We start from the raw sequence: 23,559 nt of genomic DNA on the forward strand, positions 1-23,559 counted from the left end.
TAAGTTGCGATCAAATTGGGTACTTTTGTAATCTTGGTCGATGAGTCTATTTAAAAAGTTGGCACTATAGCGCCACAACATTCACCTTCTAATAGTGGCTGTAAGTGTAAGCTTTACACCGACGCTTCAGGCAAAATTCCTCAACCGCCAGGAACGTTGTATATTTTGTTTTAAGCTATAAGCTCATGTTGAAACTCCAGTTGACTTTTTCGAGATGCCGTTTAAAAGACAAATTTCGAAATCCACCAAACTTTTTCCGCAACATTACAAACTCTAAACAACATATTTTAGCATTTTAATCAGTCCAATTAGCCAAAGGGCAATTATTGAAATATGGCAACACGAAATTACCTCATGAAAATATGAAACGACCGTGCTGTTGGCTGATATTCTTAATTGGTTCCAGCGTAACTTAGGTTTAACGTATTTACTATACGCTACGGGAGCTATTTTTCCACAAAATACTCAGTTTTCAAACTAAAAAAAGCACTGACTGAATTTCCATGAAGCTTTTCGCCTCGTTTTTAAAACTCTTCCACACACTTGAAACTCTCCTCTACGCCCGACGTATGTCTCGGCTTAACGATTACACCCACAAGCAAAACCAGCCGCATATATCTTCGGCTTCAATCACCTGCAATAAATTAAAAGTGCTTTTCGCCAATCAAATGGCCCCGGGCTACAGCGCCACACTCGGAAAACGGTGGAATAAACCGATTAGACGCGGAGAAGAAGGCTGACATCTTGTGGTTTTTCGTGTATTTCCAACGGATGAGAACGACGACGACTACAAAGAAGACGAAACGGAAAAGGCACAGGTTGCGGTTTTGGGGCAAACTGGTGCGGACGAAAGGTGTGAGATCCATCGACACTGTGTTAATATTATTGGGAAAGCGCAACGCATGTGGGAACAGTGAATGTCACAAGGCCGCAGAGCTTGAAAAGTAAAATCGACATTGCCTAAAACCTGGATTAAAAAAGTCCGAACAAGGCGCTAAGTTTCATTCAACTCAATAATGAGGATTTTATTGTGGAGATTACATCAGGGCATATGGGTCGTTATTAAAATTGTAGAACCCGGCACACGCGCCTTCCAATTATGTACAATTCTACTAACCACAGACACAATTACATTGAACGTGAACAATCTAAGGGTACTGGAGTAAAAACAGAAACAGAGAACACAACACAAAGTACTTGTGAACTGTATATATATAATGGGGCACAACTTGGAAGATAGGAAGACAGGCGTAATGTACAAGGTCATCGTACGCTAGGCAGGCAGTGTAGATCACACGGTGGGGTGAGGGTGACTGCGGTGGGATATTGCATCGGTCCGTCGCACTATTCGCTCAGTGCGTGGGGTCGAAAAACAGCTAAACGGCAATTACAAGCAGCAGCTAGCGGCGGTGAAGGGCAGATGAGTGCGCCGCATTTGAAGATATTCCAACGCGCAGGTAACCTTTGCGGCCACCTTCAGTATTGCGCGCGCTTTTTACGTGCTGGCTCAATGCGATGTGCGTCACAATGAGCTTACACGCCCTCGGCTTGCTGCTGATTGTTGTTCGCCACCACGTCACTCAGCATCGCGACCTTGCCATTAATTTGCGCTGCGCCATCTACTGGCGCCCTGGCGTCGAGCAAGGCTATGTCAGCCGTTCGCTTCGTACCTTTTTCTGTAAGAGAAAATACCGTCTTGTCGATAAAGATCGCGAAAGCTTGCACCGTATACGGTGGTTGAAACGGGACACACCTGTTTTCACGATGCTTCCCTGTGATATGGGAGCCGATGCAATAAAGGTGGGCGATGGATTTGTGGAAATGTCGGAACTGGAAACGGACGACGGCGACACTGCAAAACCAAAGTCGTTTGTCAAGATTAGTGAGTAGGATTGTTTACTGCATGCATAGGCGCCTAGTTTTCATTTTTCCAGGGGGGGCGACTATGTTATGACGTCATAATTTGTTACCATGACGTCATCAAAGATCGAAAAACTGTGTTTGAATTTCAATACATGAGGCGTATTAGCCAAAAGGGCAAAAGGGCGGCGTTAACGATAAACACACGAGATCGGTCTACGACACAACCAATAAGTACCTGTACCTGTTGGCATATCATACTGCGAGACTGACGTTGCAACAACCGATGTCAGCTACGCAAGCGAAACTAGGTCAACATATTTTGTGTGCGTCGCGTAAGAAACACATTGTTTTTAGGTCTTTTTTCTTCGAACGTTACGAATGCGACGAGATACAAGGTGTGGACAGATGCGCGTAATAGCCACTCGCTTTTTTTTGAAAAACCTGGGGGGGCGCCGCCCCCCCTGCCCCCCCGGACTAGGCGCCTATGACTGCATGGGTTCCGTGATCTGGTTTTTGGTGGTGGCATTCAAAGGTCGAGTTACTCCAGTAATAAATACGTGCAAATTGTGGCGCTTTATCGGGAACTTCGGCAACAATTTAAACATCGAGTTAAACATACATGTAAGATGCATTTCCTTAAAAGCTAGAGATGAGATCTAATGGGTCGAAACAGTGGCTCTATCTGCAGCTCACTTAAAAATATTCAAAGAAAAAACTGACAACGCGTTGCCAAGGCAACAGTGGTTTGGGAGGTACGCCAAATTTGAGGTTTTGCTGAAAACAACGGAACACGGCTGATAAGATCTAATCAATCTGAGTCACCGCTTTGACCATGACTCAGCGCTACTACCATCCCTCCAAGGGGGCGTTAAGCGTTCGACAACAGCACGAGTATCATGTGACCTCTGTTCGTCAAGGTTGACAACAAACAACTGTCAGCACAGAGACGGATGTTTATCTACTTGTGAGGTCACAGAATGGCATTAATTTACACATTATGATTATTATAGTTTAAACAGCTGCACGTAATCCAATGGGATGAGCAGTATATGTGTAATAATGTTAATCTCATATATCAAGTGGATACATGATGAGCGTTGGAATAACGGCTTAAGACTTAAGCTAGTGTTACTCAAACAATGGGTCATGGTGCAGCGAAGCTAAATTAGGCTACGGAATTTTTACCATAGAAATCAAAGCAATGTGGGGTAAATAGCTTTCGTCGTTCTTTGAATCGAAAACAAGCTGCTGAATATAACGGACAACGCCATAACTTGTTGTAAACCACGTGACGAGTGTCTGCTAAACACTACCTGTATGTCTACTGGACCACCATATGTTACATTTCAAGAAAGAGAGACCTAACTTTATAATTTCTTCAAATTAAATTTGCCACGCACAAGCTTGCGTTGCCATTTGCTGTTTCCTTCTAACTCAAGGGCATTGATTTGGAATTACTCTTGATCAGCGCGTCGATTTTTAATTGCGTGTCGAACATCATGAGAAAAATTGTCGTGCATGTCGAATAGTAAAAATGTCGTATAAGGAATCCTGAACTTACATAAGTTTAGAATACAAGTTGAAATAACGACAAAACAATTAAAAACTTTGCATGTAGGCTGCTATGTCTCTTTTAAAGTCTGATTGAACGAAAATGGTGCTTGTTTCGTAACAATGCCACGTGTTCGGTAACAATGCTCCATGTTTAGAAACAATGGTAGCACTTATTCACTGAAGCAAGTGCTCGTTGGTTTTGAATGCATTTTGTCCAAAACATTATTGCGGTTGCGTTTATTTAGGCATCAAAACAGACAAATTTATTTTGGGTGGGGATGCATATCGATAACTTAATATTTATTCACGCCGCCCGTGTCGAACAGTGGCGTCGCGTGACGAACACTTAGAATGGTGAAAAAAGGAATAAATCGACACCCTGCTCTTGATCAAGCAATCCCTCAAAATGAACAGATAAGCATGCCACGCACAAGAATATAATTGTTCAATGAATTCGAATCTTACCGTCCAGTCCGATGTGGCTGGCACTGATGTTGGCGAAGTCGCCCATCACCGCGATCGCCGTTTCTCCGGTCGCTTGCGCCACCCTGTGTTCGACCAGGTAGAACATGTACTCATCGTAAAGCAGACGGATGAGGTGGAAACTGCCGAAGCTGGCCGCCGAACGCAATGTCAGGTCGCGAATAACCATAGAACTGTGAAAAGCGGGAAAACATATATGAAGGCAAATAAACACTGGCATTCGTTTAGTTTCATGATAAGACCAATGAAATGTAATTAGTTTTTAAAATAAACAATGAGTTATATTCTAACTAAATAATATTGGTGTGGAAAAAAACACATGTATTTTTGTTTAGATGTGTTTTATTCCACACAACGACAACTAACTATTTACTTATTGGCGACATTTCTGCTAAACACGGGCGGACGCAAATATCTTACCTGTAAAAACACCATTTGAGTAGAAATTGCCGAGCGGCACGCGCAAATGTTGAAGATCCTTCATGTGGTTGAAGTATTTTGGCGACTACGTTCTCCAACCAGTCAGCCCATTGTTCCAACGTACGTTGTTCCGACAAAACCGCTTTAAAGTCGGTTTCAAGTTCGCGGACCATGCTGTCGTCACACTGGCAAACCCAAGATGCTTGTTCCTGTGATGGATAAGGTTTAATTTGACGTCATAGAAACAACAACGAAGTGAACCCTTTTCAACAGTGAAGTGGAAATTTTTATTTTATAGATGGGATGTTGATCGTTGCTTAAACACCATTGTATTTTGGACGGCTTTCTTCCCTAAGTGATGCTTCCTTAACAATGGAGAAAGTTTAAACGATATTTTATGGGAACCAAAGTCGAACCGACACTAGCACGTAGCCATGACCTACATTTTAATTATTACACGGAAAGACCGTTTCTATTTCCATAAATCAAGCTGATATGTTCGTAACCGTGTGAAGCGTGGCCTCACCTGCACATTTGCAAAGTCAACACGATTGAGATCGGCGAGCATTTGGTTGATCTGCGATACATTGTTCAGTACTGCCCTCGCCGCCTGTGCGAGATGGTTAAGGGAAGTGTAACGACGCAAAGTCTGCGAGAAGGCTGACACTGCTGATACCTGCAGAGGAAAAATTGATCGTTGCAAACCGGTTTGTTGGGTTTCGAAAGAGAATACAGAATGAAAAACCGCAAAACTGAGAATTTGTCTGACACCGATTTTTACTGATGGACAAAACTTTTCAGTTCAAACTGTAAAAAACTGAAAATACTTTTCACGATTGTGATCTAACAACAACAAAATAGATTTCTGCAACCGTATTGAAGTTGACGAGTTTTGTCAAAAACTAACTGAAAGGTGATTATTATAATACGAACACAATATTTTCTGTCAAAAAAAGTGGCCGAAAAATTATCGGTTTAGGTTCGAATTCTACCTTAATACGAATCAAGTCGATCGGGATTTCCCCCTTTTCCAACGATCGCTTCAAATTTCCTTCCAGTCCTTTAGCGAAGTTCCGAATAGCTTGGGTGAGGGCGCCTTCAAAACGAGAGATATAAAATATTGAAACGTGCACAGGGCAGCAGGTTTACAAGCGGACACTTACTCGGTATAGGGCGCAACACGTCGGGAATGAGAACTTCCACCAAGCTCTGATACATCATGTGGTCGCTGTCCTTCACCCAACGTTGCACGGGAGACCAAGAGCAGAGAGACAGAAGTTTGTGCCGAGGCAACTTCATCTCGAATTCTTCCCTTCTGCGTTGGCAAAACGTTTTATGGTAAAAAAGCTTTATTGAAAAATTGGGATCTTAAGCATAGACTGCATGTGCTGGTGCTGACCTGGCGGTCACTGTACCTTCCGTAATGGTAATATGCACACAAAGCACTGTATTTGAATTGGATGTTCTTTACATTATTTTATTGTTGTTGTTTAACATGGAGGCACTGATGATGCCCACAGGGCAAATGTATATTTCTAAAAATCCAGGCTGATTCAGTTGATAAAGCTAGTGCTTTGTGTGATAAAAAAAAAATGTATTCGACCTCGTCCATGTTATGGTAGAAGAAAAATTATTACAATATATTTTGACTCGAAAACTGGGTTGGTCTGACTTCAGGACCAGACCAAGTTGATTAATTACTTCTTGGGCAAGGATAATGTTACCATGACAGATACACGTATTTTTAATGAAAATTTAGGCTAAATTGGACAACAGGTCATAAAATTGTAACGCAATTGTTAAATTGCCACGTTGTACATAAAAATACGAAAATATTAAGTGTGCGAAACAATGTGCTGTTTACCAGGTAACAGCCATTAAAAAAACGCTTACGTCATGCTTGGTTCGTCCGAGTTGTAATCAGCTCTCCAGAAGGACTGCCACAAATTTTCAATCATTGAAAACTGCAGCCCCACAATCAGGTCAAGCACGTTGGAACAATGATCGCGATATAGATCTTCCAAAATCATCAGATCCTCCTAGGACAGAAGACAACAAATATGGTTGTATTTCAAGTTTTAACTTTGCATTTGGTGAGGCCAATAGGAATAATTACGTGTTTGCATAAATCGATCATAAAATTTAAAGCGAAGAAAATGTGTTACACTTAAAAGTCAAACAAAAATTGGCGCAAACCACTGCTGGCGACAAAAAGTCGGGCGGGTTGCCACGCAACACGATTTACCTGTGTGACGTCACCGGGGAGTGGAGGATCATCGGCGGTGAACTGAATGGGGTCGAGGTCCGGTAGGGCTTGGGTGGCGTCGCCCAAATACTGCTGGTGTTGTTGGGCCTGCTGCTGTACTTGCTCACTTGGTGTGGATTGCTGTTGAATGTGCGCTGCCGCTTGTTGGGCTTCGCTTTTGTCGTCATGGGGCGTGATTGTCATCATCTTGCTTCGGCTGCGAAGGTAAAGACGCGTGTATATATTTTCCCTTGCACAATGACGACCCAGTAGGACTGTATTGAGTTAGAGGCCTACCTTCTGTGTAGAGATGTTTGTTGGCGCATGGCGATGCAATTAATTTCATCTTGCAAACGGTTCAACGCCGAGTTGCCTTTGATTCTGATACCGTAGTAGTGATATTTTGAATTGCCCCTGCAACAAAACACAAAGTTGACGATGCAGCCGCATTATATATTTCCAGCAACGCGTTTATTTACCACGATTGTAAGTCTAACAACTCAGGCACTGCAACTTGTACATTTTACCAAACAAAAGTCTGGTCATCTATTTCTATTGAACAACAATAGGGTGAAGTGGACATCTATTAAATTGGTTGCCTCAAACCCACCTTGTACCCAAACGACGAGTGCGCAGACCCAGGAAAACGGATCGGACGAGTTTGCCGAAGGAAGCTGCGTTCACTGGATCAAGAGTTTGTTCGTTGCAGTGCAGAATGTAGTGATTGTACATAAGTGCACGGGGTAAGGAGACGCCTTCCGCATTCTCGAAGTGTTCCATCAACCATTGAACCTGAAGTCCAAACCAATCGATTGTTTATATATATTACTGTAGGGGTAAAAATGAATTGAAGATTAAGACATGCGCTACGATCGATACTTTGTAAACCCTACCAGGTTGGATTAAAATATAATTCTATTCCACACAGCTACACAGAAAGTCAGGGATTTTGATTGTAGCCGTAACGAGTATGTCCACAATTGGTACTATTTTACATGCTGTTTTAATCAAAGAAGTCAATATAAGCAGTTCTCGGCAAATGCTGCAAGGCATGTTACTCGTGAAGTGGCTTTTCTGACAATAGTCCTGTGGAAGAGGCCAAGGACAAATATCCACCAAGTAGGGCGTTTTTGTTTGCCTAACAAGTAATGGTAACAAAGTTTGTGGTGCACATAACACAAAATGAACGTTGTTTGACAAGAAAGTAATCGCTTTATGGCGTAAAGTTCCTAGTAACAAAATTTCATTTCTGCTTTTAGCGGAGAGGCAAATAAATTACGTGCTCATTTTGTCAATGGAGTTTTATGTAAGAATTCCGACGCATGCATCTCGTGACACCAGCAGGCAGGCATGCATGCACTCGTTACCGGCAAATGCTTAGGATTCGCTTACTGTTTTAGGCTCCCGGCGGAAGTGACTTACGGTGGCGGGGGAAGCGCGCGTTGAGTGGGAAAGCGGCATCGCCACGATCGCCCCACTCTCGCTACTTGAATTCTGGATCAAGTACGTGCTGCCACCTGGCGACGAGATGATCTGACCGACACCCTGCTGCCCGCCGCTCAAGCCCGTCATGCTGTTCTGCTCATAAAGAAGATTTTGTATTTGTAGCACCAGTTGCTTCTTGCTTTGTACTACGTTTGTTCAACGACGGCAAAAAGTTTAACAGCGTGGCGTCTGGTATAAAGTCTGGGCAACAACAGAGTCGCAAAGTTTTGTTGTTAAGTTTAAATTTTTGAACAACGTTGGTACACCTAGTTTAAATGATGGCACACGTTCGATGGAATTAAAATTTTGGTGTTATTTGCAATATATATTACGGCTTGTGAATCTCGGAAATTTAGAGCAAACCATTGGGTCGGAGGCCAGAATTGCATATTCGCAAAAAAAGTAATCGAATACACACAAATGGATCCAATCCAAAGCTAAATGTCAAACCATTTAGATATTCATAATACGGAAAAAAAGTCGTTGTTTTGAATGGCAAACTTCACACAATAACAGTTGAGATTAGTGAATCGAACATAATTGCACTGCAAACATGCTTGTATGGATGCACATGTGTACATACCAACTGCTGTTGCGACACCCCACTGTTCTGGGTGTGTGATGTGGAATCAAAGAATATGCCGGAGTTGTTGTTTTGCTGCTGTTGAGTGCTGGTGAACAGCTGGTTAGTGTCATTATACTGGAATGAGTTGGTCCTGGTGAAAATGCATTTGTTATATAGATTTGTTTGTGGAGTCAAGAGCAAATTACATGGCTCTATAACAACATGGGTTAAGCTGATAATGTCAAACTTTAACATCGACTTACGTTGATCCATTTGTATAGCCGTGATCTCCACTGGAATCGACATACTGTAGTTGATTGGATTGGTACATTGACTTCAAAAAAATGCATTGTTAGCCACACTGTGAATTTAATACATTTAATAGCAAGAATAAAAAACATAACAACTGCTTGAAACAATATTTCTGTGTTTGTGTCATTATTGAAAAAAATGGTTTTTAAACTTTCAGAACAAATCAAAAACGAAGTGGTCAAGCATTTTACTCCAGATTAAATTTTTTGTTTTTGTTTTTGAGGAAAGCAATAGAGCAACAATATTTTGAAGAAATACGACTTCATATGTTTTAAAGGATCAAGTATATCTGCAAATTCTTTGTATGTTTTAAATCTACCTGCTGGCCTCCTGTTGCATGAATTTGTTGATTCCTCTGTTGGGGTGTTGTGATCTATTAAAAAACACAACAAGGATTTAATCAAATACACCTTATAATTGCAAATGACTAACTTATTTAATTTTGCAATTTTGACTAATCACCGTAATCATTGCACACGAAGGATAAATTAAATGATTTTTTTTATGTGACTAAATACCTAAAAACATTCTCCAATATTTTCACTTTTATTGCTGAAAATGTTAAACTTGGTGCATCAAAAATTTCAAACACTGTTACTGTTACCACCTTTTCCTCGGCCAAATAAGGCTCTATAAACCACACAGTCTGTAGTGCAAGCTATCTCAACCAAAGCTGATAATGTTGAACTCAAATACAATTCTTCACCTTTGGAAATGGTTCCTTTTCCTGACTGACCTCGTGCTTCAGGGCAAATTTTCTTGGCTTTTGGATTTGCTTTTCTTCATTAGCTCTGACCACTTCACAACGAATCATCACCCTCTTTTGCACTGAAGGCTGTAGCTGCATCAACAAATCAGTTGCAGTAGTCTAATGACTGTTTTACAATTTAACTGATGTGTTGCAATATGACTGCTTGGCTGTTTAATGTGCAATTATCTTGCAACCACCACTAGGAACAGGTTCTTCACAATAACCTTATTTTTTTTTAAATGTAGCCTACTGCTCTTCTGGCATAAAATAACGCACTGTATTTCTTCGACATTTCGTCCGCCATGCGGCGAGACTTCATCAGGTATAACCTTATTTTTTGTTGTTGCAGCATGAGCTGTAACTTTTTCAAGCTGCATGACACCACACCATATCACTATTTCCACAGATGTCAGTAAGTGTTGTTTTAAGTTTGTTCCATATCGTAATACTTCACTCTAGGCTCACCAAAAGGTTTGAAAATTGTCGTTTTGTAGCAAATGTTATTATAGCAACTTTTTTAGTTGGAACGAAGTGTCTTATAACAGTAAACTCGTCAATTTGTTAGAGTGGCATTTTCATGCTGAGAACAAAAACTTACTGAAAGCATTTGCACAACGCTCAAAAAAGCAACACACCACAAAGCCACACGTCTACGCAGCTAGTGTAATTACCACAGTGCCAAATCGAAAACGATTGATTAGACATGCTGTGTGTTATTATGGCTACCAATCACAAACCGGCATTACACTACGAGGCGGGAATAAGGCTACACGCGGGCGGAATTCAAAATGCGCCAAAATCACTCGGCCAATCACAACAGTCAGTTCTTACTCGTTTCAGGTTCAAGTTGATCAAGCGGGGAGTCTGCACCCGACCCTGCAAAGAAGGTCTGGAAAGTGAGCTACCCTGCTGCTGTTGCTGCTTTGGCTTATTCCCTATAGTAAGATCCATCGCCTGTTGAAACCTTGCGGCGGGCGAGGAATCGTCGCCAGCCCTGCAAGGCATCTGACTCTAGGCAACTTTTTATCAACGCAACCTTGGGGTCCCGTGACTGATTTTACTGTCAAAGCGCGTCAGGCACAGATCACAGTTACTATTGGATATATTCTTCACTGCAGAAACCACAAAAAGCTCTTGTAAGTTACCACAGAAAGGACAAGCATTTGAAACGCTTCACCGAGCAATCCACATTCGAATGACAAACGGACAAGTCGACGGGATTGCTGAGGCCATATACAGTCAAACTAAACAAACTCGCGCCACAAACAGGCCGCAGTTCAGGTGTCTGTTCAAACAATCGGCGAACGAACAACTGCACTTCTTCACTTGCCCAACGGAAGGTAACGTGAAACTACTACGGGTTACAAAAAACCACGATCTGACTTCCCTCGGTTTAACCAAGTCATTCCTCCTGTCGGCGAATTCACAAAAAAACACCCCTTGTCGCGGGTCATTGTTCAGAGAGCGCACTTTGTGGTGACAATAGCGGCGAAACTCGTAGCGCAACGCCGTTACGAAGTAAGCCAATAAAACGGGCCGCCGTTGCTAGGCAGCGCTTCATCAATTGACATGGCAGCCGCGCGCGTCGCTTGGCAACGCGGGCCGTTACCTATTTTTGTTGGTTCGAACTGGCGGCTCTGTCAATAAGATGGCTCAAAAGTTTTAAGAGGAAGCACGACAGAAAACTTTCCACGGGATATTTGGGTATATTTTTACAACTGCGTGGAATGTGAACTTTGCATTTGTTGCGGCAATCGGACACGTTTTTTTTTTGTCGAAGTAGAGGCAACCGGCATTACTAAATGCAATGCTTTCGTACAAAAGAAAAACATGCAATGTGATTGCTTGAGGTAAATTTTTTAAAAGCAAAACTTAAGTAACTTTCCACACAGAAAACACACACGCACTGGGCAACAGGAATAATGCAAAAATCTATTTTTTACAAATCACAGGCCGTCTACAATTGCGTGCTGCGCACTTACGATAAGATTTATTGCAACAGAATTGGAGCAGGGACATCGAGACACCAACGGACGTCATAAAACTATCGCTTTACCAAGCAACCGCCATGACAACGACGAAAAGAAAGTAGATATTAAGTACATGGTCGCTTGGCAACGCGAAAATATTCACGGTTGCCAAGGAAGCCGCTTACTTAAACATCGGCTGTGACAATGGAACGAATATATTGATTCCAACATTGCGACGGACATTATTTGCTGAACCTTTTGAAGGTACAAAGATGAAATGGAGATCCCATTGAATGCGGCGTTTTAATATTTGCCGAAAAGTACCCCAAGAAAGCTTACTTTGGACTTGACTCACATTTGCGGGCAAAACCCTGAACCATAAACTTCAATTAAACAACCGGAATGTAGGAATCTAAACTTGATGCGAGTTTTTATGTGATTTGGGGAATTATAGAAAGGGACAACAACCACAAAATCGAAAGGTTGTCAAAAAAAACTCCAAAGATAACAACACAAGTTTAACTAACAACCTCTGCTTTTCAAGAAAAACTCCCCACAAGAGTCAACGATTGTTACTGATATTTAAATTCGGGCGCTTTTAATCTAACGACGAAATTTGGTGTTATATCTAAGTTTAATTTAAGTACCAAATACTCAAAAAATTATATTAACGATACAGAATTCCCAATACCCTGCGAAATATCGCCAAGCTAAAAACACGTTACCCAATGATTATATTCCTTGTATACTTCGGCACAAAGATTTACATCTAAGCATAGACAAAATAATAACTAAATCTTAACGCTGTCAACATCATTACGCGGCAACCATATTACCGAAATTATTCCCATGTGGGAATTCATTTTTGTGCCCCAAACTCATGATTGTCGCCACGGAAATGCATGCCAATACTGGCCGCCGAAAAATGGATTTTTCTTCAAACTAACAGCAGCTTTGATTAAAAAAGAAGACTTTTTCTTCTAATAATAACAGAAAGCGTTTTTGTGGTGGGTAGCGTTATGTAACAGAGCTGTATTTAGAATGATTAAGGATCCCCCGAGATTAGTCGCCATAAACAAGAACAGAACTAATAAAATGTACGCGTTTTTTACACAACGTAAAGAAATATGTTTAAAACTATGAGAAATAGCAGGTATGAACAGGTGAACAAAGCATGTGATGAGTTGACAAATTTTGCGTTTCGAACATTGCTCGAATATGTGGTCCGTCTCCTGAGGATGACGAACAGTTTTTGCGAGTTTAAAGCTGCAGAACGCCCACTTGCGGATAGAGTTTAAGAAACTCACCTGCTGAACTGGGACGATCGATTTGACGCTGTCCAGTTTCGTATCTGAAAACAAAATAGCGATTCAATAATTACTGAACTAACTTTTACAATAACTGTTGTAAATAATTACTTCGCATAAGTAACATAAGATATTAATGCAAGACAAGAAAGGCAGAGTTAAAGGTTTAGGACCATAACTCACGGAAGTCTATAAAATAAAAAAAAACACCTAAACTGTCACATTGACAACGGTTGAAAGTCATGGGCTGATGATGCTGAATGTGAGATTATGTAAGTTGTTCACAGACTACACACACACGACACAAAAAATACTAAACCGCGGATGTCATTTATCTTATTAACAAATACTGACCAAAACCCATTTAATATACCTTGGCTATTATAATTTTGCTGAGAGTGATCGGTTCTCCAATGTGGATTACCGTATTGCCCTTGACCGTAACACGTCTGTGAGTTGGTATTTTGGCACGAAGGTCGAGTAACTACGGCCCGTTGTTGATATCCCGACATTTGGTCACCAGAATAACGTTCCGACCCGGCGGTCGTTTGATGCTGCTCGCAGTGACTGTAGTAATCTGCCGGGTAGCCGTATGACTGTCTGGTGTCGTAACAGTCGCCGCTGTAAACACCGTACTGCGAGTGGTACTGATCCTGATAATTCGGGCTACCCGCGTATTCCGATTTAATGTACATGCTATACAGACTTTCCTCACTACTGCAGGTTGTATTTAACGCTTACGAACGGTACTCGGCGGCATGCACGGTTTAAATACGTAACGGGGTTGTGGGTTAAAAAAGGCCCCACAGCGATGGTTGAGGGAAAAGGTTTAAAACTGATTAGATGGAGAAAGGGCGCCCGTGTGCGGTCGACGGGTGTCGAAGTTGGTTATGCTGGGCGGAAATCGAGGTATGTTGCGTAAAGGGCGGTGAGGACCAAACGGAACGAATCATCAATTTATAACATGGTTATCGCACTTGTTCTTAAAACAGTTTGTTGACTTTCCCGTTTCGGCGTTGCGCGAACAAAGCGTCGTGGCCTTGTGGGCCTCATCGCACCTCAATCCCCCCTAAAGGAACGCACGAATATAATAACTCAAACATGGGAAACCGCCGGGGAAGTAGCAGGTGAAATTGTCGCTTGATTTCAGACCGACCAGTTCAAGCGCGCGTCGTATAAATGCACAAAAATAATAAACAAATATCCTTGAGTGGTTTTGGGTCGTACGTGGTTTGGAAAGACTTCAAATGTTAGGGGGGAATTATGTCGCCCTAACCTCGGTTCTTACGTTCGTTACAAAAACATTTTCCTTTTTGTCATCATGTTCACCAAGGAAATTGAGGCTTGTCCATGGATGAATTATAAAAGTATTCCACATAGGTTTCCGTTAAAAATGCTTAAAAGAGCTAGGCCTACTTTTCAGACTTTTGCCACTATATGGAGTGTCAATTTCCAGATTTTTATTTTCAACAAAATTCGAACCCGAAACGTCATAGTCAATGTTTTTGCTCATCAGTAGTTAAGAAAATGTGCAAAGGTAATTGTGATTATACTACAGCGAATGTAATAACCCCCAAAACACATGTAATTGATTTTGACATTGCCGGAAACGAGTGTCCTGTCAGTTTTTTGCGTTTAAACACACAACACTTTACAAACCTGATTTGGCTGCGACCACGCTGACGTAGTGCGCAACTGGTATTTGACTGTGCGAAGCACTGACCACTTGTGGGCTTTGCTGCGCGGACGAGACGTTCTGTTGCATGATGTATCAACTTGTTCGCCAGAAAACCTGAAAAAACATTACCATGAACCAAATATCAAAGCGTGTGAAACGTTCGGAAATGGAAAGTGTACATGCGCATGAATTGGTGTCTGCAGGTGGGCAACGAAAGCCTTCATCACCCATGAGTGGACGTGTGGCGACGGTTATCTAATTAATCACATCCCCGGCTTCATACAGGGGCATTTGGGCGGGATCCGTTTTAGGAACTCGGTGAAAAGACAAGAAAACATTGACCGGATCCGAGCATTAATGTTCGGCACGGAACGAACAATGGGGCGGAATCACCGATTATCGAAACAAGAGCCAATGACTAAATTGCATCGCAAATTACCTTCGGCTGATTAACGCCAGCGTGGGTTAAACGGGTACTGTTGCCAGGGTCACTTGTGAGAATGTTAAAACGACGTTGTAAAGAGCAACTATCCTGACTTTCACGCTGATTTAATCAAGACGCTTCTCGACGGAAATTGGCAAATGTAGGAGTGCCAGCACAGGTGCATTAATTGACAGTGGCATCTTGTTGGGCAATTAGATGTTAAACCGATGAACGTAAATGCTTTTATACATTCACATTGTGGAAATAGGTTTTGATTAAGCCTGCTGGACAGTGATGGCTTGGCACATACATTCATTTTTGTAATAGTATTTTTACTATTCCTTTGAAAGGCCATTCTGGCTCACAGTTATTAGCGTTTTGGTGCCATTTACAAAACCTTGTTGTGGAAATTTGACATCCATAATGTATATATTTTAATACTTAATTCATTTTTTTTATAAGTGAAAGTTTACATTCAGCATGTCAAAATCGCATGTACCCAATCAAATAGTAACTTTTTTGTTTTGACTGTAAGTCAACTATCTCAAACTAAAACATACAAGAGTTAATTTTTAACCATTTGCATCTGAGTGACAACTTTAAATGCTCTGTTAACTCTACCTTCTGTTATACTTTGAACATTGTGACATTCAACAATATGAGATAATATCATCAACCATGAAAATTTGAGCATAATTAACTTATTTGCAAACTTACATCGCACCTTAGTTTTATTACAGCTAAAATACAAGATAAATTACAATAAAAGCAGCCATTGAAATTAAAATAAAAGCAGGCATCTTTTTGTTTGTTGTAAATGGATCAAAAAAACCTCTCTGTTTTAGGGCCCAACTCTGTTTTAGTGTTTGGAAGCCACAAATTTTGTAGCTTGAACTCCATTTTGCAAAGTATGGTAAACATTTTTTTATATATACCGGTTCTGCTACATCCCAAAAGGCACCATTAAAAGAATTTGTGATTGCCGCATTATTAATATTACTTGTTGTCAATGTTTTAGTCCAGATATAGTTAAATTATACATTGGGATGACACTCAAGACACATGATTTTTAAACTTTTTTACAATACTATTTGCACATAATCATTGCATTTTTTTGATCAGCAGATATATTGGTCTGTTTTAAACAACTTTTCCTTTTTGGGGGAAATAAAATGTTATTACCTTTACCAAAATGAAAAATCAAAATAACATATTTTGTCAACTTTGAAATGTTTTGCATTAGCCTACCTAAATTAGGCTTCATTTGCAAACTTATTTTTATGATTATTGCTATTGTGATAGATAATCGCAGTATATTTGTAGTTTCTACATGTTAGCCTTGGCGAAGCATATTTACTGGGCACGATCCTTGAGTAGAGTAGAGGGTGCACCATGTTTAGAAATCAGTACACAAAGCACAATCGAACTTGGCAACCAAATACAAGTAAACCCATGTGATTGCCTTAAAACATATGTGATAATACAAACTTCCCATGCACACACATTTTACACAAACTACATAAAAATTAAAAAAATATTCGTTACCTTGATACAATCTCCAAGGATACCGTGGCTATGGCGTTTCTGTTTCGAGGCAACTGTTGCCCGACGTGACGAAAATTTTCATATTCATCCGCCAAATAAAATAAAGTTATAATGAAGGAAAGTCTTTTTATTTGGTAAATAAAATAATTATAAAAAATTAATCTAAGATTATCACAAAAATATTATTTCATGTTTACTTCTCAAAGACAAACTATAGAAAAATTCAAATCCTTTCCCAAGTGTCACGTGACGTCACATATAATGGCGGCTGTCGCCATGCCAACTTGGAAGGAAGCTAGATCCATGGTATACTTATTTTTTGAAGTAAAGATTGTCTCAAACCGTTATTTTTTTTCAGTTTAAGCGGGAAGTTTACAGTTTATTGTTATATTTGATGAAAATGTATTTTCGCATAACATCACATGCTAAACTGTGCGAGACAGGAATGAAAGAGCATGCAGTGAAATGAACAACTTATGAAATCGAAGTTATCATTAAGTTGAAATAAATTTTAATCAGCCAAAATATATATCAAGAACAAATTTTGTGGCTGGTTTAAAAAATATGTGTAAACTTATGTTTGATTATAATTTTAATGTTACATATATTTGGGTAGGAAGCTGTTTTAATGTTGGTCTGTTCTGTTTCATGCAAGGAAATACACAATGTCTACTGCAATGCAAATTCCAACAGCTCCTAAACCAAAGTTGTTGGTGTGGGCTGATTTAAACGTTCACAATATGGATCAAATAATGAAAAGCAGTACAGTAATGGAAACAAGAAAACTTTTGCAGCAAATATTTGCTATTGATGAATCACCTCGAGGAAAAATTGTACTTGATTTATATTTGCACTCTATACGTTTTGCGACTTTGCACAAATTTACCAAGGAGCAAATGTCTGCATTTTTCTCAATTGTCAAACAGACTCATGAAGTTTGCATTTCAACCCCATTTGGAAATGTAGAAGATTGCTTTTCATATTTCCGAGAATTGGTTTTGACCCATGCTGTGCATAGGCCCCCCTGGAGCCTGGAAGTTTTTAACTCTGAACAAGTCACTGCAGTGACTAACTATGTCATTAACCACTATTTCCGCCACTACAAACTATACAAATATGCGTTTACACCAAAAGTCAGACTTGATTTGACATTAAACTACGATGGATTGCCACCTTCACCACCACCGGAGGTGGATGAAAAAGTAAAGGAAGGTGGAGAAGCAGAGGTTGATGAAACTCCGGAAGCAGCTCCAGCCGAAGATGTGGCCGTTGTAGGTTCACCTTCCCCGGCCAATGACGAGGTTTCACCCAGTGAGCATGCAGACGAACTGGAGATGTTGGTACGCAAAGCGGTCACTACTCAATTGAAGCAAATGCATGCGGCAGTGGAACAGCAGCTAGTTGACACAGATAAAAGCATAACCGAAAGAATATTGCACCTGGAACAAGGTGGATCGCCAAGAGGAAAATCTCGATCACCAAAAGCAAGTCCGAAAGGCAGGCGCAAATAATTATATATAAGTTTTTGTTTATTTTTGTTATTTTACGAGCTACAAGTTTAAAACAATAAAAATTGTTTGTTATTACACCATTACTTCTATTGATGAGACAGAAAATAAAAATTGAAAAGTTTCAATTTGAAAAGTGTGTTTTCACAGTCTTAATGAGGTCCAAAGGGGATGTCAAAAGTGAACACAAATCTCAACATTTTGTAAAATTCTTTAGAACCAGTTGACTTTAACCGCTGTTGAGTTTTTTTTAACATAGTCACACAATGCTGTAGCCACACAGCAATACACATTCAACACTACCCGGACTGTGATTTTCTTCAGGTTCATAATATCACTGAATGACTTAAAAACTTTATCAACTTTTTTTTGCAAATTGTTTCAAAAATTCATCTTCGAGGGGGTGTAGCTTCCCTGTTATTACCAATGAATGCAAGGGAGAGCCAACGTCACAGTTGACCAAGTCTTTCAGTGGACTTGCCACAATTTTTTGATTGTCCCATCCAATCCGCGATAAAGCAACACACATAGTTTCCGGCTGCATTTCAGTTTTAACGTCAGCATCACTTTTCTTTTTTAAAATTTGTAAAAATTGTTTGCATGCTGTGTTGGCAGTCATGTATCTTGGTGGCTCGTAAATCTTCTTCCCTCTGGAAAATATGCAGATAGAAATAAATCTGTGCACTAACCAGCGATTTTAATAGATTTTAAGATAAAAAATGTCCCAAATTAATCATTGGATGCATATATATCAGACCTCTGTGGCAAGAAAAAAGTTGAAACAACAAATGTTCCCTAACACATAGGTTAGCTAACATCATGATACAGTACACTGGCTATATAATTCTTACTCTCTTTTTAATAAACAAGAAGGAGAAATGTCAAAACATGGAATGAAAAATGATCAGATGTTCAGACAAGGAGTTATCAAACTTTGTAAGGGTCATGGCACACTTGGAATTTTAAGTCAGTTTAAGTTTGAAATAAAGGAATTAATTTACAAAGTATGGCCCTAATTTGGTTAACAAATTACTTTGATTTTAAATGTAATAACTGGTGTCAAGGAGTAAAAAGCAGTGTAATCTATGATCTATATTTTACAATTTCTAACAATGTATGACTAAATTTATTTTGTGTAAATTTCATGACATGGCGTACAGCTTAAGAAACCTAGACAAACTTACCTCATTAAATTTTCAATTGACTGTTCTTTAACCTTGATATCCAACAAGCACAGAGTGTGAAGTCCATGCCGTAAATTAGCCTCTATTTTGTCAAAAAAGCTGTCAGGTTGCCAGGTCTCCGTCCAGAACACAACGGAAACAGTTTCTCCAAAGTTGTACAACTGCAACAAAGTTAAGTGTATAGGCTTAACTCTGCATTCAATTTCCATCTTGACTTTTTTTAAGTACCCCAATCCAGCAGATTATTTACACTAAAAGCAGTTCATATTGACACTGTAGTTTTATTGGTATTATTTCTGCAGTTAATATTCTTTTATAGTGCTCAATATAAAAGCATTCACCGTGAAGATAAGAAATATAAAAGGCTGCAACATTAAACAAACCCAACTAAACAACACACCAAATATATGAGTTTGCGAGACACCTACTGTAAGTTATTCAAATTGCACCAGGGTCAAGGCACAACAAAGTTGTATGAAATTTGAAAATCACAACATGAACGTGAGTACATTGTGAGGATACATTTGTATGTTGAATATTTTTGTTGCTTCATTCTATATTTTGGATAACACATCCTTGGTATGCAATTTATTGACGACTTTCAAAAGTGTGCAAGCAGTGGCAGATCTTGAATCAAAATGGGAAGGTTTGCAGACCTGATCTCAATGCCACTACTGTCAGTTTGACCAATAAACAAAAAACTACAGACACAAATACTCCAGTGCTCCTCAGCCTATTTACAGTGACATTACGCTTATTAACTTTCAAATTTTGAACATACACCTCTTCCGATTATGTATGAGGAATGACATCACACATTTTACCACAAAGTTTAATGAATATGGATGCTGTTTTAGCTTTAAAAGGTTGCTTATTGGTGAGTTTGTAATTCTATTAAAATAAGTTTAGCTGGTGGGAAATGCCCACCTGGTAATCCTTTGTCACAATAGAAAGAGTATGTCACAAAGCAATTAGTGATATGTCGGTCAATTTAGGGTAGAGTGAGCACATATGCATTTGAGTCAGTTTCAGGCAGTTTTAGTGGGGTTTGGGGCGTTTTAAATCAGGTAGCTACTTGGTGCTGGGTTATGTATAAAATTGAACTAAAAAGGCAGCTCAAATTTTAGGATATATTTGCAGAAAAATGAACCTTTTAAGGGCCCAGTCTTTACGGTTGGACATTATTTGGAGTAAAAGAGAAACAAAAAATACAATTAGATTTTGCAGGAAAATGAATCTTTAAGAATCCTATATATGTATTATTACAGAGGATCTTGATAACAGGATTTCTTTGGTTTAACTGGTCTTTAAATAAAAACTTATTTATGTTTACAAAAGTGCGGTTGTGGTCACTTCTGATCTTTGTACCATGATTTTGAAACAGAAACCCATCCACAAAACAAAGCAAAACACATAAAATTGTACCTGCAATCCACAACACCCAATTGCATTCATAATAGATGCATTGTGTATAACTTTGTATGGAATGTTTTCTTCCACAGCCCGAAGAATTAGGTCACTGTGTGTTGTAGCCCTTTAAACAACACACATTAGTGTTTACAAACAATTTAGATGTATTTGAAATATGTCACAATACTTTGGCCATTTTTTAAACTAATTTTACAAGTGTATCCTTTTGCACACACCCAAATGGGTCACCAATCACCAGAAAAGCAACATCGACTTCATTCGCTTGCCAAAGCAGTTTATCTGATTCCTGCTCAACCATATCACGGTCAGCAAGAATAATTGAACGCCCATAGAATTCTTCCTGGCAAAAACAGCAGCTATAATTTGTGAAATATTTTTAAACACTCCCCAAAACTTTTTTTAGTGCATCAAATAAAATAGATGGTTGTTTAGTTTTTAAGTGAATACATAGTCTAGGCAAAACTTTTTACTCATGTCTTGCCAATATAACGCAGATAATAAAGGGACAGGCATGCCGTCAAACCAGTCCCTCTACTTGCGCTGCTGATAGAAAGCGACTCACCCCCATCCCTTTTTTTTTAGTTGCAGGAAATTGATGTTTAAGAATGGTCAATTCAACTAAATGTTGACAAAAGATCACAATGTTTTCGCAACACAGAGCAATCAAATAAAAATTCACACTAACCAACTTTTCTTTTCCACAAGAAAGAATAGAAGTGTAGGCCTCAAGGTAGATTCTGGATGCACTCTTGACAATTTCCAAACCTTTAACTGTAATATCTTTTGGTCCACCAAGACCTAAGCCAATTAAATAAAACACCATCTTTTGAATTGCGCTATTTCAGGATATCTGCAGCAGAAAGAACAACTTTTCACATTCACTTTGTTGATGAAACAATATGCCCAAATAACAAATACATTAGTGGGACTGGCATGGTATAAAGTGTAGATACACATCCAACTACTGCAATTGCTGGCAACAAAAAGAAAAAAGTATTCAAAGCTTCCTACAGTCATTTTTTGCTTTTCCAATTAAAATGGGCATAAGCTCTGTTTGCATCTGCTAATTTGTGAAGTTCCAACTTTTTTCTTATCACTTCACCCTCATTGTTGTAAGCAGCCATAATTTCACTGGCAATGCGTTGACTTGCTTCACTTGAAGGCTTTCCTTTTCTGATGTGGTTCAGAAGCCACTTTGCAGCCTTAAAAAACTGTTGCTCAGGTGTCATTGGGTATGGAACTTGGTACTTGGAAGCGCCATGTCGAATACTGTACATGTCCACCACAGGTTTCATGTTTTCAAAAGCATCGCAGAACACTTTACATGGATTAACTTCTATCTTATGCCTCTCATTTTCATCTGCAGCATGATATTTTTTTAGCTGAATAAGTTTGATTCTCTCCAATGTTGACTTCATGATTTTGTCCGCCAAAAGTCCTTTTCCTTCCTTCAATATCATCAGTTGAAATTTGTCAATGGTTGGTTCGTACATCACCGAGTAATTCTGACTGTTAGGAGCAGCCTTAAATTTTTTAAGGGAAGGTTCATCACCCTCCTGTGGGGGATTTTCCACATAATACTTCAGATCAGGTCGTGGATTGACATAATCTGGTGCATACACACCGTAACATCTGTTTGGTAGTGTAACAGCAATTACCTTATTGCTTGCCACAACACATTGTTTGGTGCAGACCGTACATAAGTTGTATGACAACTTGGAAAACATTCTATGTTCAAAAATATTTTAATTTTAGTACCATATTTTCATAAAACAATATAATGTCAAGAAAATTGACTCTCCTTATATGTTTAAGACTGTTGCACCAATCTATGCAGTCCCATTACCCTCTAATTTCAGATTGGTTAGGCTACAGCCCAGATTGCATAGTCCCTAAAATGCACTTCACTTTGGTAATTTTGCGGTGAATGTTTAAAGCACAGAACAACAGGTATATTGTAACATCAGCAAACATTATTTTTATGCTAATAATCAAATCAAATCATTTATGATTTCCACAAAAAGCAATGAACAATAAACACAAGAAATTAAGTGGAATGGACAAGGATAATCGAGTCAGGCGCCCACGTGACGGTGATTTCCCCACGAAGAATCGCGCTTTCTCTTTGTAAGCATAGAATACTAAAACATGGAATGGAAACTCTTTTCGTCACGCATGAGTAACACTTTACGCAAAATGAAAAATGCATTGGGTTAAATGCGATTTTGGCGTTTTTCGGCGGCCAAAAACTCCAAGTTAATGTAACCACAAGAATTTATTTAAGTGTAATTCAAGTAGTTTCATCCTTAATCTTTTAAAATATGTGGATGATTTTAATTATGACGCGCTCTAATACACTTTTTAACCGTGTGTTACAAGTCACCTTACTGACTAAAAAAATGTTAATACGTCATCGCGTCAACCTCAAAGATGACGTAAGACATGTAATTACGTCATTCAAGTAATGACGTAATGTTTTATATTTGCATATCTGCCTAAAAAGCAATCATTGGATTCAGAAACCTAATATTTGAACAAAACAGTCTGACCCAGAGGTCACATTTTTGCAGTCATTATTGGGTATGTATCAAAATGTTTCATAGCTCCTCTTTTTGTAAAGACATATGTTGGACAGATAGTGCAGTACTACATGAAGTAGTTTTTGGCCCAAAATGTCAGATTGTAGCCTTTTTAAACAGATAAGATAGGGCCAAATTTTGCTGCTTAATTTTAAAGATTGTATTTATTTGGTTAACCATACTTAAATCTGGCCGTTTTTCATCTTTTATGCAAATAATATTAAATGATAAATAAATAGTGGTAGCTATCTAAAA

General features: G+C 39.3%; 4 protein-coding genes across 7 annotated transcripts; 1 reads left to right on the forward strand and 3 right to left on the reverse strand.

The window, feature by feature from the left end:
* Positions 1–752: 752 nt before the first annotated feature.
* Positions 753–16,637, reverse strand: LOC145917775 (transcription factor RFX3-like). 4 transcript variants are annotated; one of them, XM_083003053.1, is made up of 20 exons: positions 16,603–16,637; positions 14,615–14,747; positions 12,956–12,999; positions 10,510–10,554; positions 9,634–9,768; positions 9,247–9,300; positions 8,879–8,949; positions 8,634–8,766; positions 7,988–8,143; positions 7,176–7,357; positions 6,863–6,979; positions 6,566–6,782; positions 6,214–6,359; positions 5,484–5,635; positions 5,313–5,416; positions 4,847–4,996; positions 4,321–4,529; positions 3,883–4,073; positions 1,754–1,852; positions 753–1,676 (listed from the first exon to the last, which is right to left on the reverse strand). In XM_083003053.1, the coding sequence occupies exons 2-20, from the start codon at positions 14,718–14,720 to the stop codon at positions 1,534–1,536; spliced, it is 2,454 nt and encodes an 817-aa protein (XP_082859179.1). In that variant the 5' UTR covers positions 14,721–14,747; positions 16,603–16,637; the 3' UTR covers positions 753–1,533. The 4 variants fall into 4 exon arrangements, with proteins under 4 accessions (XP_082859179.1, XP_082859178.1, XP_082859180.1 ...); XM_083003052.1 differs by having other exon boundaries at positions 7,958–8,143; XM_083003054.1 differs by lacking the exon at positions 9,634–9,768 and having other exon boundaries at positions 7,958–8,143.
* Positions 16,638–17,008: 371 nt separating this feature from the next.
* On the forward strand, positions 17,009–18,238 carry LOC145917540 (cilia- and flagella-associated protein 119-like). The gene has a single exon (XM_083003001.1). The coding sequence runs from the start codon at positions 17,268–17,270 to the stop codon at positions 18,111–18,113; it is 846 nt and encodes a 281-aa protein (XP_082859127.1). The 5' UTR covers positions 17,009–17,267; the 3' UTR covers positions 18,114–18,238.
* A 111-nt stretch (positions 18,239–18,349) lies between these two features.
* On the reverse strand, positions 18,350–21,706 carry LOC145917790 (diphthine methyl ester synthase-like). The gene is made up of 5 exons (XM_083003112.1): positions 21,411–21,706; positions 20,941–21,065; positions 20,720–20,828; positions 19,295–19,455; positions 18,350–18,760 (listed from the first exon to the last, which is right to left on the reverse strand). Exons 1-5 carry the CDS (start codon positions 21,546–21,548, stop codon positions 18,469–18,471), a joined length of 825 nt encoding a protein of 274 aa, XP_082859238.1. The 5' UTR covers positions 21,549–21,706; the 3' UTR covers positions 18,350–18,468.
* Positions 21,575–22,452, reverse strand: LOC145908878 (small ribosomal subunit protein uS7m-like). Its single transcript, XM_082996235.1, has one exon. The coding sequence runs from the start codon at positions 22,450–22,452 to the stop codon at positions 21,739–21,741; it is 714 nt and encodes a 237-aa protein (XP_082852361.1). The 3' UTR covers positions 21,575–21,738.
* Positions 22,453–23,559: the final 1,107 nt, after the last annotated feature.

The sequence above is a fragment of the Ascidia mentula genome, chromosome 1 (assembly GCF_947561715.1).
Source record: "Ascidia mentula chromosome 1, kaAscMent1.1, whole genome shotgun sequence".
NCBI lineage: Eukaryota > Metazoa > Chordata > Ascidiacea > Phlebobranchia > Ascidiidae > Ascidia > Ascidia mentula.